General features: G+C 39.9%; 1 protein-coding gene across 16 annotated transcripts in view; it reads left to right on the forward strand.

Moving 5' to 3' along the window:
• LOC130577361 (neurexin-1-beta) overlaps positions 1–16,096 on the forward strand; it is a 647,097-nt gene that overhangs the window by 613,920 nt on the left and 17,081 nt on the right. For 10 of the 16 annotated variants that reach the window (XM_057372640.1, XM_057372645.1, XM_057372643.1 and 7 more), the window contains one exon: positions 14,543–14,630. In XM_057372640.1, coding sequence (XP_057228623.1) covers positions 14,543–14,630 — 88 coding nt within the window. The remainder of the gene's footprint in view (positions 1–14,542; positions 14,631–16,096) is intronic. The other 6 variants (XM_057372642.1, XM_057372646.1, XM_057372647.1 and 3 more) reach the window with 1 other exon arrangement.

Raw genomic sequence — 16,096 nt, forward strand, 5'->3', positions numbered from 1 at the left:
AGACGTAGGGCTTTTTTACTTAGAATTTTCAGCCTCCCAAATATCTGAGTGTAATTTGCTTAAACAGTTATTTCAGACCTACTTTAATTCAGCCGTTGCTACGGAAGGCWGTGAAGAACAAAGGAGGGAGGCTGCAACGTTTTCAGTGTGCTGAAGCAAAATATTAAGACATGCTGAAATATGTGTGTGCTAAGTCGATAGGCTGCAGATACTGAGAGGGAAATCTTAAGGAGCTGCCTTGCTGTGATGGAGTTTAGAGAGAGGCTGTTTTTCTGGTTTTTTGGTAAGCAGAACACGGCCAGCTCCTCTGTGGTTTGTTTTATGTAGGGCACACAGTTTGTGCCATGATGGATCTTTCATTACCAAAGACTTCGTTGTGAAATTAAACATCATGCCCTCCCAGGACCCATCCTGTTGTGGCTGCTGAAGCAGTTTAAAAGTGTAAAATCAATTAATAAAGTTAATTGGGCTTAAAGTACTGTAGGTTGAAGAAAGTGCTTGTAGATGGCTGAGGATATAAGCACCCAAAGAACCTGGTCTGCAGAGGTAGTTTGTCCATTTTCTGTGAGTTTTATGTTCACAGATAGTTTTGCTAAAGTGAACGAGCTTCAAACCCAAACCCTCCCAATATATGGGATTCTTTGGTGCTGAGGTTTTGATTTCAGGCCTGAAGCTGCCCATTAATATCACAAGYGTTGCGCAGATGCATTTATTTTTAATGATTGTAGCCAGGAAAATTTAGTTTAGCTGAGCAGTGAAGTATTATTAAATGGACTAAATACATGCAAGGGTGATTCAGATATCYCTGCTTTATCTGTTGCTTGGGYTTTTGAGAATACTTGAACATTRCATTTTCACACCCCTTGTTTATGCTGAATCGTAATAAAATTTTGCCTCAATCTAAGTTTCTCTTCCTTTTCTTCCAAATAATAATCTGATCTTAAATAACCACTATTCAATGCAGACCCCATTTGAATAATATATTATGCACAATAATTCAGGAAATGTAATTGATTGCTTTTAGAATAGGTTTATATGACTTCRCCTTCACAAAAAGGAGCAGTTGAAATATCTAAGTTAATGCATAGGTATAAAGGGTTTTTCTGAGCACGATTAAATGTTAGTAACAAAACTGCTCTTCCATTCCTAGTTTTGGAAGTACATCACTGTAAGTAATTTACAAATCTGATTAGGACACAGTGAGCACCAGGCAGTTGATATTCTGGTGAWGAGCAGCATGCATGAGCTGAGCAGTAGGTTTGAGAGCTGAGCTGCCACCGATGCACATTCCCACAAATAATTGCTATAGCAACATTGTCATAATGTCTGAGATCTGCCTCCCGTGGGTTTGCACATGAAGTTTTCTTTGTGGTGAAACAAAATGCCTTCTCAAGTTGAAACACCCTATAATGGTGAGGCTATTGATGGCTTTTGCCTTTTTTATTTTTTTTTTCTTCAAGTAATTAAATTTCWAATGTTGAGAAGCATAATGGAACATTAGGGGAAATCGTTTGCTGTCATAGTGTCCATTCATCATGAAATTCAACATTATGTGGCTCCTTCCATACAATTAATTTTTGCAAATTGGTGTGAGCAGGTGAAGAAATTCTCTCTGGGCAGTCTCACCTGACTTGTGGAGTTTTTTGTTTTCTTCACCTGAGTGCTTAGATGTTACACTTACATGCTGTAAAAGCCAGCCAGAATAAGGTTCCAGAGTTGTTCTTTCTTTCACTTCAGATTTCTGCACATTGTGATGCAGGTTGTTTCTCTGCATATTGGGAAATCTTTGACTTACAGCACTGAAATACAGAGCTGCATGCATGCCTTGAAGGACCCTAATAACAACTTGCATTTCTGCAATGTTCTCTGGCCAGATGCTGGATCCCAGTTCCTGTCTTGTGGTGCTGSATAAAACTAGCAAGGATGCCCCGAATGGCAAAGGCTACATAACAGGGCAGCCAAGAAGTACTTGTCTTTTTGGTGTCATAGTGGAAAATGTCCACGTGTGTCTGAGAACAATTTTGTGAGAGCTGATCCAGGAGAGGGGTGGAGCCCTGCTTTGCAGGCAGCTCCTGTGCTCCTCTCCCTTCCAAGCAGCTCAAAATCTGCTCCTCTGCGTTGAGGCTTATTACAGATATTAAAGTTCATGATACATGGGCACCATTAAGTCAGGAGTGCTACTCCATTATCATTATGATGATCAGAGAGCAACAGATGAAATAATTTCAGCCCAGCTCTTGGACTGGYGCAGCAGAGTCTGAACAATGACTGCGAAAGGGAGAGTGCTCAGGGCAACAGGGGACTTCGATCATCCGAGCAGGCTAATTAGAAATCTTTCAGCAGGGAGACAAAGGTGAGCAGAGGTTATAAAAAATAGATTTTGCTGAGATATTAGGGAGAAGAGAGAGGTCCCCTACTCCAAAGGACAGACCTCAGGAGAACAGCAGGGGAGGAGGAGGTTGAGTCCCTTGCGTGAGACCATRGAATACTAAAGACGAGAGAAATCAATAACAGCAATGTGTGAAGGCAGTTTTATAGCTTTGTTCAGATCTAGGGAATCTGGGGAATCTGAGATATCTGGAGAGTCTAGCAACTGCGTGTTTTTGTGAAGATGTTAAAAAAAAAAAAAAAAAAAAAAAAAAAAGAGAAAAAGAGGAAAAAAGAGAAAAAAAGAAAAAATTAGGAGGAAAAAGGTGGAAAAAAAAAAAAAAAAAAAAAAAAAAAGAAGAGAAAAAAGAGAAAAAAAACATCTTAGGGTACCAAGGTGCTGCGCTGCAATGCCGAAGGGAGATTGCACTGAAGTTTCCTTAGACTCATAAAAGCTTCAGAGACCTGAATGCAGACTTGAATGTGACCCTTGGTCTGCTGTCCAGCACGAGGAGCTCGGGGCAATTTGACAGTGACAAACTTCCCGTGTTCCTCATGGTGAGGCAGTGGGAGAAGGGTGGCAATAGTCTGATTTGATTCAGATTTTGTCACGTGCTCATCTGCACGGTTCTGGTCCCACATTTGGCTCTCCTGCCAGCAGCACAGGGCTGTTGGAAGCAGGAGAGTGGGGTCTGAGGAGCTGCAGTGTGGTGGGGCTCGCTCTGCAGTCAGACACAGCGAGGCGTCAGTGCCAGTGTTCCCAGGAAGGGTCTGGCACATCCCACTGCCATCCTCACACCCATGGATCAGCCCAGGCAGCTCCACCTCCTCCTGTGGATGCACAGAGCAGATCCATGGGCTGCCTGGAGCTGCTCACCCTGCCCTCCAAAAATACGCACCAAACATTTGGGCTTTTCCCAGCAAAATRTATGCACCTGGGAGTTACACCAGTTTTAATTAACTTCGTTTGKATCACAGTAAAATTCCCATACAGACAAGAGTGACAGACTCAGGGAGTTTAATTATAGCCCTTCCTGACATAGCATGCCTATTTAGGGAGTCAGCTGAATGTTTTAGTTGCACCAGCAAGAACTTCTAGACGCCCATCGGAGTTTGAGCCTGGGTCTTATGAAATCCTTTTTATTTTTAAAGGGGAATCTTATGCTATCTTGATGTTCGCACTCCAACCAAATGAAATTTCCTTGCTTTTGTGTTTGTATTTTCCTTGCTGTATTTCAACAACTGTAATGCCTTATGAAAAGGAATTTTAACAGATAACTGATAAGTTGCTGCCAGGGAATGGAARGACCTTGTCAAAATACAGTGCCTTATTGAATAACTGGGGCATGCATACATGGTTTATTTCTCATTTTGCCTTCTATTTTAAACTCTCCTCCATATTCCTAGCTATTGCTCATAATATAATAATGAAGGTCAAAAATCCAGACTTTCCGTGACTTAATAATTTTAACTTACATTTTTTTTTTATTACCTCACAGCAAAACTGTCTTTGGAGTATGACTCAGAAGCGTGCCATGTTGCAGTAAGAACAGCGATTAGTACATCACCTTAGGCACACTCAAGTTTAAGATAATTCCCTATGGGTTTGGGCTCTCAGTTTTAAATGGTATCAAAAAGAAATTATGGACCAGATGCACAACTGAAGTGTGAACATTTTGTTTCTCTGGAACTGTGTGGCTTTACACCAGCTGACATTCAAATGTGCTGTTATTAATCTGTACCAGCATTCTATTTAAGATGGCATCAGACTGTGCAGACACAAAACATGTGAATTAAGGCTTCATGTCAGACTCGAGTTCTGGCATCCCCTAACTCTCGGGTGTTCGTTCCCTTTCACACTTAAAATTCTCCAAATCAAATGTTTTATATTGTGGTTTTCTTTCAAAACAAACAGCAGAAAACTGTTCCACTCTGCACCGTGGGACTGACACCCTGAAATGGACAGCTGGCACAGCTGGATCTGTGCATTCACCTGGCAAATCTCTGCTTTAGCTTTATGTCCTTTAAATGATGGATCCCAATGGGCCAGAGATCTGCAGGCAAGCTGAAATCTTAACTAGAGTGTTTGGGAGATAGTGATTGACAGTGAAAGGAAAGCTGAAATCTTGGTGCCTGTTCCAATGGCTAAAATTCTGGGATTTTTCCTGCCACTGACTGGTCCAGCATTCTTTGTCCTTATCCCAAACTTCCCCATGCCCACAGTTCTCCACGGCTCTCCATGTGCCACTTTGCTGATTTCCTGCAGCTCTTTTCCCCCCATCCTCTTTTCCCTTTGTGATGATCTGTGTCCCCTCAGCCTTACAGCAAGCAGTGTTTCACTTCTCTTCCCAAATCCTCTGCCATCTTATCTCTATTGCTTTTCACACATTCCTGGCCTTTCATCTCAGTATCCCACCTTGCCATCATTCCAAGCCTGATTTCTCTCTCCTTCCTGCTCTTCCTCCACACCTCCTCAATGCCATCAGCAGCACTCTGGACAGCAGGGGAGAAATTGTCTCCCAGGCCTCAGTTCCTCTCTGGAACTRGCAAACCACTGCCTATCCTTTAAAGTAAGGCTGCATTTTTAGGTCCCAAACCCAAATAATCTCCTATGTGAGCCACAGTTTTTATTAGCCTGGGTAGATTTTCATGAAAAAGGAAGGTTCCTGGTGAACAGCATGGTTGTAAATAACATCTGCACATAAATAATATCCCAGCAATCCCCTGGAGCATCTCCCAGCTGTGCAAAGCCTGCTGCTTTCCTGGAGTCTGTTTCTCACCTGAATTTTGACTGTTYTTACTTACAGAATAAAAGCATCATTAACGAACCCAAATACCTCTGTGACAAAGGTGMACTTTCAGAAACTGTGTAATTAATGGTGTCTCTGAAACAGTGGCTTTAAWGAAACTTATTTTAATTGACAGGCAATTAGGCATTGTCTTCTTCCAATGCATGTGTAGCTAACTAACTCTTGCTAGTGTTRCCAGGTTGTACTTGCAGAATGCAGCTCCTCTATAGAACATTTCTCAACCCTGCAGAACCAGTAGGTTATTTCCTCAGTATTTTCCCTGGTCCTGACATTGTTGTCTGAATTTTTTAATTGAAACCTTGATAAAAGGATGTGTGGGAATTTTTTTAGTAGTAGAACTAATTGSTTAATATTTGAAAAGGCCTTGTTTCAAAGACAAGGTTGTGGGAAAACAGCTTCAGTTTTATTTTCTCTGCTTTGGGTAAACCTGTGTAAGCCTGTGATACTGGGGGATAAAATGTGACAAAAGATCTARTATCTGGGAGGGAACAGTGTACCCTCTTGGACCCTCAGAAACTTTAAATTTTATTCTTTACTGTAARCTGAATGGTCAATTAAAAGCAGCACCACTTCCCCAACAAAAAACTCAAATTGTCAATTCTGAAGGCTTTAATAATGCTATGCCTGAGTTTTCTGAGATGAATGCAAATGCAGCAAGACTCATATTCCAAAAATTTGACAATCTCTGTACATGTGATTTGTAATGCAGAAATATAAATTAAAATATTTGCTATCACTGTTGTAATGTTGCCATTTAATAGGCATAGTCTTCTTCTGAGTTAATATGAAAAAGAATCTGCAAAAGTCTCCACTGTGTTTTGTGAGTTCAGAATTAATGGAGACCAAAATGTTTACTTCAGCAAAAGAGATGGCTAAAAATAAAATGATACCAGAAAATAAAAGCATAATGCCCAGAAATATTTCCCTCRTACTTAGAGGCAAAATAATTTTCTCGCCTAGGAGAAAATAATAGGATTGCATTTCATCAACCACATTATATTCCAGATATTTTAGGCTCAGCGCAAATGTAAAAACAAAACAAAAATCAAACTGCATTTTTGTTGTTCTGGAATGAGCTATGATGTTTATGGGAAAGGAATATGGATGTTCTGGAAAGGATCTTGGAAAGAAGGAGYGAGAGACTTTTAGAGAGTTCACAGACTACCTGTCCCTTGTTTTCAACCGATTTTCATTACCTGGGGGAAATAAGGGTGAAACAGCTAAGCTGAAAAGTGGCACAGCTTCCTCGGATCAGTACATTCCATGGCAGAACTATTTGTAATTGCAGAATGAAAATTAGCCGACAGAATTATTTCTGGAAACAAGAATGTTACAGCCCCATGAATCTAAAAGTTAGATGAGAAAGAAACGAGGCAGTGACTCACTCATTCTTTATCCAAGCAGCACAGCATCAATAATAGACATTTTGCAATCAGGGGCCAGCGTTTTGSCTAGTGGCACGTTGCATATCGATGTGTGCTTTCAAGGGATAAAGTCCACTTTTGTGCCATGTCTCTTCATTTGTGGGTTTTTTTTTTTTTTTTCCTCCTGCATGAAAGAAAAATTGCCTTGGGCTAGTTGTGCCTGCATCCTCCTGTGGTTTGTTCAGGGGCAGAGCAGGCTCAGGGGTCTGGCTCAGAGCAGGCTGAGGGATCAGCCAGCAGCTCCCAAGGGCTTGGAGAGGGTCCTGAGAGCAGTGAGCTTCCATTTCCATCAATCCCACTGCAGAAGGGAGGGAGAGGGATGGATGGAGCAAAGGGAGCAAAGCACACGTGTGGAGAGCTCATACATTGTTTATTCACAGCCAGCCATCCCCAGTATTTCCAGTAGGAGAGATGGATGCAGTTTTGTCTTTTTACTCCACCTGTAGTTCTGYGTCAGTCAGAAGCACGACAATGTCRTGCTGGTTTTTGGGAAAGAAGGCAAACCCTGGTCCRTTCATCTGGCTCTGCAAAACAAATTTAGATCTTAATCAATGCAGAGATAGGCATGATGCTGACATGGCTCCTTGTGCTCAGGTTTTTATGACACGAGTCAGTTCAGGATCAGCTTGTTTCAAGAAGYTCAAAGTAGCCCCTGCTGTTACAGGGTGAATATTCTGTTATAGATCTCCTTTTACAGCCTTTAAATATGGAAAAATGGCCAGTGAAAAACATATTAATGTAGATGTGTGCATTTTCATTAATTGCTAGCTAGGAGAGAAATGGGAAGGGATAATTTTCCAGGCAGCAACTCCAAAAAGCTTCAAAAGGGGATAAGAAACGTGACATTCTTAAATAAAATTAATATAAAATTTGTTTTTGGTCTACATCTSTGAAACTAACAAAATCCATATGTTGCAGGAGGTAAGGAACATGACCTGATAGGAAAATGTTTGGATTATTTTCCTATTTTTTAATTAGTAATGCTTTAATTTTTAAAGATTAGTGTAGAGTGCTGCCTGGCTATCTGTCCAGGTAAAACCCTATAGCTTTGCCAGCATGTGGATTTTCTCAGCTCTGCTTCTGCATCTTGACAGATGAGACATGTGACTCTAAGAGTTTGACCAAAGCAATTAACTTCAAATTCAGAGCTTAAAGGAACATGGTTTTGTTGACATTATTTTACTACAAATCCTTTTCTCAAATATATTCCTGCTATTTGCAGCAATTTTGCCCACGAGAATTTAGATGTTTGGGTGGAGGTTGGAGAAGTAATACAAGAGCTGCTCTGTTTGGACTTACCTCCACAGATTTTTAGGCAGTTGTGTGGAAAGATGAACTGTTTGGTGGAGGCCAGAAATGAGGGGATTCTACTTTGCTGTGTGGAGCAGGTGTGTTCCTATTGTTGCTGGGGTTTGGGGACAGAGGCTGAAGGTGCCTTGCAGGGCATCTGAGGCATCATCTCGAGCTCTTCATCTCAGAATTTAATTTCTGCAGCACTCATTTCACTGACTGAAAGGCCTCACTGTGTTTGGGTGCTACAGCCTGGAGGTTTCTTTTTTTTTTGTCTTTTCTTTTTTTTTCATGAGAGGAGCTATTAATCAAGGCTTTTGCTTTCTCCCAGCATCAAACACTGACAATTCAAGAAATAACGTGGCAGTATTAATTACATCAGAGCCATTTTGAGAAAGCACCTTGATTTTCAGCTACTGTATTTTCACACTACTGGGTAATAATATGTCAGCAGTTAGCAAAAGATTTAATAAATATTGTGCATGAGCTTGAACTATTAGCATTCTAATGCCCATGTCTAGAAATGACACAGTTTTTCAGTAGCACAGTGCTGATGAAAATACTTTGTGGAAGTGGGTGGACGAGCAGTAATTGATGCACACATACTTGTGTGACCTATAGCAGGTTAAACACAGCGTTAGAGGCAGCTGTCCAAACAGCAGATCATCTAGAGCTGGTATTATTGCTACATCACTGCTGCCTCTTGCACATCAAGATAAGGAGATAAGGATAAGGAGAGCACCTAATTAATGTGACACACTCCAGTTTCTTTCCCCAGCTGTCTCAGTGACCACTCACGAAGATCTGCCTCACACGCCAAGAATTAAAATCAAATTACATGGTCCTGGCTAGAAAATTGTGAAGTCAATCCCATCCTGAAAAATGAAATCTGAGTTCTTCCACATGGAGCCTTTTGTAGTTTTTCACACCCTGTTGGTTTCTGCCAGCACTCCCATTGATTTGGGTTACTTTATTCCTCCGTTTAAAGGGGGGAGAAGGAATATAGGGGGGTGGGGGGTTAGTTTTTGGGAAATTCCCTCACTGCCTCAAAAATTAATGTGTCCAGTGCAAAAGCACAAAATTATTTATCTAGGCTCCTTTTGGTAGATGTTGCATGAACCGTATTTTCCAAGGGAAGTTTGCCACAGCTAATGAAGAAGACAGTACTGTATATCTGTTGGCTTTCCAAAACCTTTGTTTACACTATGACTCTAGCTATATTCCTTTCTGCTAAATTGAAGCAGAGCTTTATGTTTAAACATCACTTGTAGCTGCCTCTCTCTGAAAYAAATTGCGAGTATTTGAATAAGCTTTGTTTTCAGGAGAAAAAAATAAAGAAAGCAGATGTTAATTAAGCATTACAGAAAAGGGGAAAAGGAGAATGAGAGGTTTAATTTCCTAGTCCTTCCTCTGAAAGTATGTTTTCAGACAGCACTTTGCTAACAGTCATTRGATTTTTACCCATTAATTTTCACATAATCAGGTCTCTTGCTATCAGCTCCCTCATCCCCTTTGCTCCCTCACCGATAATTTTTCACTTTTTTGTTGTTTCCCCTCCCAACAGAGCCATGCTCAATCCTCCCATGCCTTTCCCAGCCATGGGTGCTGCCTGTCTCTCTCGGTGCCACCCTGCCTGTCCCCATGTCCTGTTCCCCAGACACTTCCAAACACTTGGAGTTTCCTCAGCGAGGCTTTGCGCTGCTCGCAGGCACCATCTGTTCCCAGCAGCTCCTGCCTGGCTTTCCTGTGCCTGCTCACTTGCTGACCTTCCTTCCTGCTCTATGGGAGCAGAATTTTGGAAAATGTGCTGGATTACAGTTTGTGTGACCGCTAGTGCCTCTCAGCAGCATCCTCACCTGACCCTGCTCATCCTCTGCTCCCTCTCACACTCAATTGTTGTCCAAAATCAAACTCTAAGCTCCTCAGAGCAGAACCTTTGCCTTCCAGCTGCCTTTAGCTCCAGGCACAACAGTGCTAGCCTCTGGCATCATTCAGCAGGCAAGCTGTATGAATAAATAAGGGTGATTCTGAATTACACAGTGAAGTTCTCATCTAAAATAATTTAAAGAGTAGTCACAAGAGGTTGTKCTGGTTATAATTCATATAATAATTTAGCTCTGCTAGATTTTAGCTATTGTGTAATTTGGATTTACTTGCAGTTCTCATTGGATAAAGTGTATTATTGAACAAGGAAGGAATAAACTATATTCAGAGTAGCTGTAGGGTGCTATGATTTAAAGGAGAGCTGGTGCAATACTACAAGAGAAAATATGCAGGATCCATTATACTGTTAATGAATGCGCAGCTCAGATTGGTGATTTAATTTTTAGGTCATATTTCTCTCATACCCTCAGGTATAGTAGACTTCATACATAAAAACGAAATCAGATGGTGTGTATTTATTCTTGGTCATGCAAAAAAATGAATAATAATAAAAAATTACTCTCCTCCATTGTTTATTCATTTGCAATAATTTCTTTTAATGACATGGCATTCAAAGAGCACTATTAGAAGGGCACAGCCGTATTTTCTGGTACCAGTCTTGAAGCAGTGGTAGTAACCTTTGAGGCAGCTTGATATTTATCCATAGCTACAGACTGTCACTGTATTTAAGCCATGACTACAGAGTCATTTTTTTTCATCTGGCCAGGAGCTTTCTTGAAATAGTCACCATTTCCTTCCTCAGGCAAGGTGGCAGATTGGTGATATTTTAAACTGTCTCTTGGCTGAGAGACAAATCCTAATTTCTTTATTTTTGCAAGCAGACATAGCTGATGTAAGCAAGACCTGTTCCTGCAGGGGCCACACCCCCGAATAGTTGTCAGAACCAACATTCTGCAGCCCCTTCTAGTTTTACCAAATGTGGGAATTTTTTGGATCCATTTTTTCATATTCTAAGCTTTTGCTACCATTCTTTCTCTGAAATGTGTACAGACATCCAGCTTTTTACCAATCCACATTTTACGGTGGACTGCRTTTTAAATCGTACAGTCATATCTGCAAATTGAATCTGAAATATCTCTGAAAATTCAAAAAGAAAAGAAGAAGCAATTAAAAGAAATTCTGTCTGGCCTTCCATGTTGTACACCTAGTATTTAATATTTTTTTTAATCTCTTACAACTGGAGTATCACTTCTTAAATGAATTTGAACAACTCACCCAGGAGACATTCTAATCCGATCGTGTATGATGATGATACCAGTTGGTTGTTATCCTATTAGACACTCACTGTAAATAAGGGATTTTCCACTGACTTCTAAATCCCTGATTAATGAGAAYGCTTGCAGCAGTGTCCTGTAAATTAGCCATAGTGCCAGCAACAATGGCAATTCACTTAGGAGAGCTGATTTGTTTTAAATCTTCCCATCCAAATTAGAAAGCGTGAGGAAAAGGTAATGTGCAGTAAGTAAAACATATTGCTCTGTCTTGCATTATTGATCTGCACCCCATGGCTGTCTGATGCCCTCAGGTCTAAATCCTGCTCTCTCTTCAGGTAAATTCTCATCAGTCAGAGCTCTTCTGGACAAAGAACTCCAGAAAGTAACAGGCCCACARTATTTAATTTATGTATTCTTCATATTCTCTAGTGTTTTAGCTAATTCTGAGTCCCATTTTGATTTCTGTCAAGCAGACCAAGCGCTTTCATTTATAGTTTGGTCATTGCCATCTCACCTGCATTTCACAGCTCCTTTGCCCTTTTCTCTGATAAAAATATGTATGAGTAGCAGCAAAGAAGTATTTGGGTTTGGGGAAAGGGGAGAACATGGGGAGGTTGTGACACATCTTTCAATTGATACTTACACTCGAATTCTTCCTGATATATTTTTCTCAAGARAAACACTTTTCACATCATCGCATCGCTCCACTTCTTATTCAGCTACTGATACTTGATTTATTGCTTGCAAGAAAATTAGTTTTATACCAAGTAYTGACTTTGAACCATACATTACTTCCTTTAATATTCTGAGACATTAATGAGGTCTTTCTTGACATGCTGTATTCGCATTTATTTAAGGTACTCTTCATTTCTGTACCCATAATATGCATGCATTTTTATCATTCAAAAGCAACCCTTTCTTCTTGKAGCAGTGTGAACACTCTTTCTGTAGATTGGAATTAGTGTCACTTTGTAAAGAGAGTTTTGACACTTGTATAAGTAACTGAGCAAAGTATCTCTCAGACATTAAGATACTTAAAGTGTATTATTTTTCTGCTAGTTTTGAATTACCAGAATTCTGAATGTACTGCAAACTGTATAAAAAAGTAGTTACTGAAAGTCTTACTATGCAGTCCTATATCAAGAATAATCAGAGGTGCTGCAATAATCCCATAAATCTGTCTGATCATTTCTTCTCGGGCCACTCAAGTTATGAGGGTGACCCCTGTGCACGTACCAAAGCACCCCTGATCAAAATTCCAGTTAGACCAGTAGGTCTGAGACCAYTTCTTGCTGTGACTATTGTCATCCTCTCTGTTTAATGTATTTGTGTAGAGTTCCTCAGTGATCCACTGCTAAACATTCAGAATTCTGGCTACAGGTCATAAAAGGGTAACCTTGTCCAGTGCTGTAGGTAGAAGGAAAAATTTGTGGCTTCACTGACCAAACTGAAACTTTTGGAGATGTGTGATACTTTATGTACTTATTATTATGTTTTTATACTTAATAGTTCTGGAGTTTACAGTATAGAGATATTTTCTTATGTACAGGCTTTATTGGTTTCTTTATACTTAAAAAAATCCATAGGTAATTTTCCTCAAAGAGACTAAGTTACTGGTTTTCAAGCTGAAGTGGTTGTAATMTTGGGATAAGAAATGGATTCTGGAAATTGAAGAGGATGTTTGCAGCTGGCTTTTTTCCCAACTTTGTTTTTCCATGTGGTAGAATGAAAAGACAACTAGAATGTTGGGCTTTTTGGTCTTTTTTTTAAATTTTGCAAATCTGCCAACTAATTTTGGCAGTATTTCAGATTTACAGTTGTTTCCCCTAGCTACAAATTTTCTCAGCTATAAGGAGAGATAATTTTCATGATCATGGCATGCAAACATAGCTGTTGTCTATAGCCTTTCTGATTACCTTCAGCAAGTTACTTCATTCTGATATGCCTCAGTCTTTTACCTCTAAAATATATTATTATTATAATGGGCTTTTCTTTGTTACGCCTCACATATTAATGAATATATTCCTGTATCACTTTCCTACTTCAGAGAAGTGCTGAAAGCTTATATTCATTAATATTCTTGAAGCGTGACAAAGTAAAGCCTATTACTGTAATATGCTTCGCTTTAAAACTCTGGTTAGAATAATAATGATAAACAACATGGGTTAGCCTTTGGCCCTGCTGCACAGAAATAAAATTTTTACATCCTCAGATTTAAACTGATGAAGGAATACTTTCATGTGTTTTATGTCTCTCCTCTGCGCTCACAGAGAGATAAAGAAAAAAAGTTTCACCTTCACTGAAATGGGTTGCTGGGATTGATATCAGACAGGAATCCAGGGATGGCTTTTTGCCTGCTGTGGCCTTAGCCTCTTGTTTCAATATGATGCAGGATTTTATTCTCTCCATGTATTTCCTTTGGTGGGGTGAGMAGGAGCTTGAAATGGACAGTTATGAAATGTCTTGCCCATAAGAAAAGCTTCTTCCTAACCTCTTYAGTAATTTCTTGAGAAATGGCCAGGTGTGTGACAGTTTAGATTTCCCTGCTATTATTTCCTGAATTACTGTAGAGGTTCTTATTGCATTTCTAAATGACTGTTCTCAGAGGTGACTTGAAAAGATTCRTTTTTTCGGGTTCAGACTGATTGATTGCCTCACTGTTTCATTGATTATCTCCTTGGTCTTGCACTGTAAGAAGCAGGAGATGGGAATTCCCCAGCTCTTTTATTTATGATGTGTTATACCATACATCCTCTGGTTTGTCTCCTTTGTCTTTATTCATTTGATTTCTTTATACAAAATAATTGTCCAAATGCATTTTGACCCTTGGACCTAAACATAGCACTTACACAACACTTCTTTAAGGAAATAAGACATTTTCACTTATTTAAGAAAATAGCATCATAATTTCTAGCACTATATATATTCATTATTGTTTTCTTTCCTTSACTTTCTTTTCATTAGTTTTCAGCTCAGTGAGAAACATGTTTGCTTCTTTTTCCTTTTTTTTTTGACTCTACATCTGAGAAAGCGAGTGCAGTTAATGGAGAAAACATCACTACATTTATAATAGTTTTAACAGCTGCACTGCAGGCAATTCATTATTTTGACTTGTTTTTTAATGCCCTCATGTTCTCAGTAATATCATAGTAGAGATACTGGAGATAAAGAGGGAAGACCAGCAGCCTCAATATACAAATCCTGTCCTTCTACTTTCTGTCCTTATTACAAAAAAAAATATTAAAATGTGTAAGCGCCCACACTGGGTATCTAACACAGTTCTAAAATCTGACAAGTGCAAATTGAAAAGCAAAGTCCCATTAATACAGAGTTGGAGAGTGTCACTGCACCATTACATTTTAAGTCTGGAATGCTCTGGGCCTTGCATAAATTTAAAAAAATAAAATAAAAAAAAGAGAAAAATGCTGGTGCGAATCTTACAACATGTTCAGTCAATTCAAGAACATCAATCTGACTCTTATTTTCTTTGCAGACCACAGATGACATCCTGGTGGCCTCGGCTGAATGTCCCAGCGATGACGAGGACATCGATCCCTGTGAGCCGAGCTCAGGTGGGTTAGGTTAGTCAACTTTTTTTATTACTTTCTTTTATTTCATATTTGCATGCTCCAGTCCCCCCAGCCCCAGCTAGCTGCACAGTKCATCTCAAGGAGAGGTTGATCTGGGGCTGTTCACCTCAGCAGAGAGGGAGAGTTTGCACCAGACAGCAGATGGGAGCACATAGCATGATCTGAGCAGAGTTATGGCTTAGCTGAGGAGCTGAGGATGGACTGGGAAGGRCCCTCTGGGTGTTGTTGGGGTAAAGGAGCTACAGCTTCATTCAGCAGCAAGGTGTTGCCATTGTTTATGCCTCAAGCATCACCTTCAAACAAGATCAAAGGGCCATATTTAAAGTGTTGTGTTATGCCATGGAATYGTGGAATGGCCTGGGTTGGAACAGACTTTAGAGATCATCTAGGTCCAATTAGATCTGGATCCTTGCACTAGATYAGCTTGTTCAAAACTCCATCCAGCYTGGCCTTGAACACTTCCAGAGATGGGGAATCCATGACTTCTCTGAGCAACCTGTGCCAGGGACTCACCACCCTCACAGGGAAACTTTTTTTCCTAATATCTAATTTAAACCTACTGTCTTTCACTTTGAATCCATTCCCCTTTGTCCTGTCCCTACATACTTTCGTAAAAAGTCCCTACCCCTCTCTCTTATAGGCTGCCTTCAGGCACTGCAAGGTAGAGTTGAGTTCATTTTGAATTTCTGGTTGTGGTATGATATGCGGTATAGACAGACAAAACCTGAAAACATAGAATGCAACAGTCTCAAATTTCAAATTGTTTTATGGTTTTTTTCCAAGCCAAGCCTGTTCAGAGTTTAAGTTTTAGTTGCAACTAGAAACAAAACATTTTGACATTCCAGAATTTTCTGTGGAACAAAAACTTTGTAGGGTTTTGGCCATGACTTTCCTGCTCTCCTGAATAGTGAAGATTTGGTAATAATTCTCCTCTGTGTAACAGAAAGATTTGGGCTGGAAGAGACCTTTAATTATACCCAATTTCATGGGCAGGGACAGCTGGTTACTCAAAACCCATCCAGCCTGGCCTCGSACATTTCAGGGGATGAGACATCCACAACTTCTGTGGGCAGCCTGTTCCAGAAGGCTCAATTGCACTCAGTTATGTTTAGTTAAATACTGCATATCTTCTCCAAAAATATGAGCATTTATCAGATTTCACAGATGTGAAAGGACTGCAAAATTTCCTATCAGTATGAAAAACTGTTGCTCTGTAACCTTTAAAATAATCCTAGATAGTTCCATGAATTCTTTCCTGCCTTCTCTGTTGGCTTGGTTCAGCTTTTACATTTCATGAGTGAACAGCTCATGGTACCATATAGATTTACCTCAATTTTCCTCATCCCTTTGAATTCCATGCTATTGGGTAAGACGGCCACTGCCAGTTTTCTCAGGTAATTTGGTATTCTTTGGCACTTTCTACACCATTTAATTATTAAAAAAAAAAAAAAAAAAAA

Source organism: Malurus melanocephalus, unplaced genomic scaffold, assembly GCF_030028575.1.
Source record: "Malurus melanocephalus ecotype Western Australia unplaced genomic scaffold, MMel_1.1 scaffold_175, whole genome shotgun sequence".
In the NCBI taxonomy this organism is placed as follows: Eukaryota; Metazoa; Chordata; class Aves; order Passeriformes; family Maluridae; genus Malurus; species Malurus melanocephalus.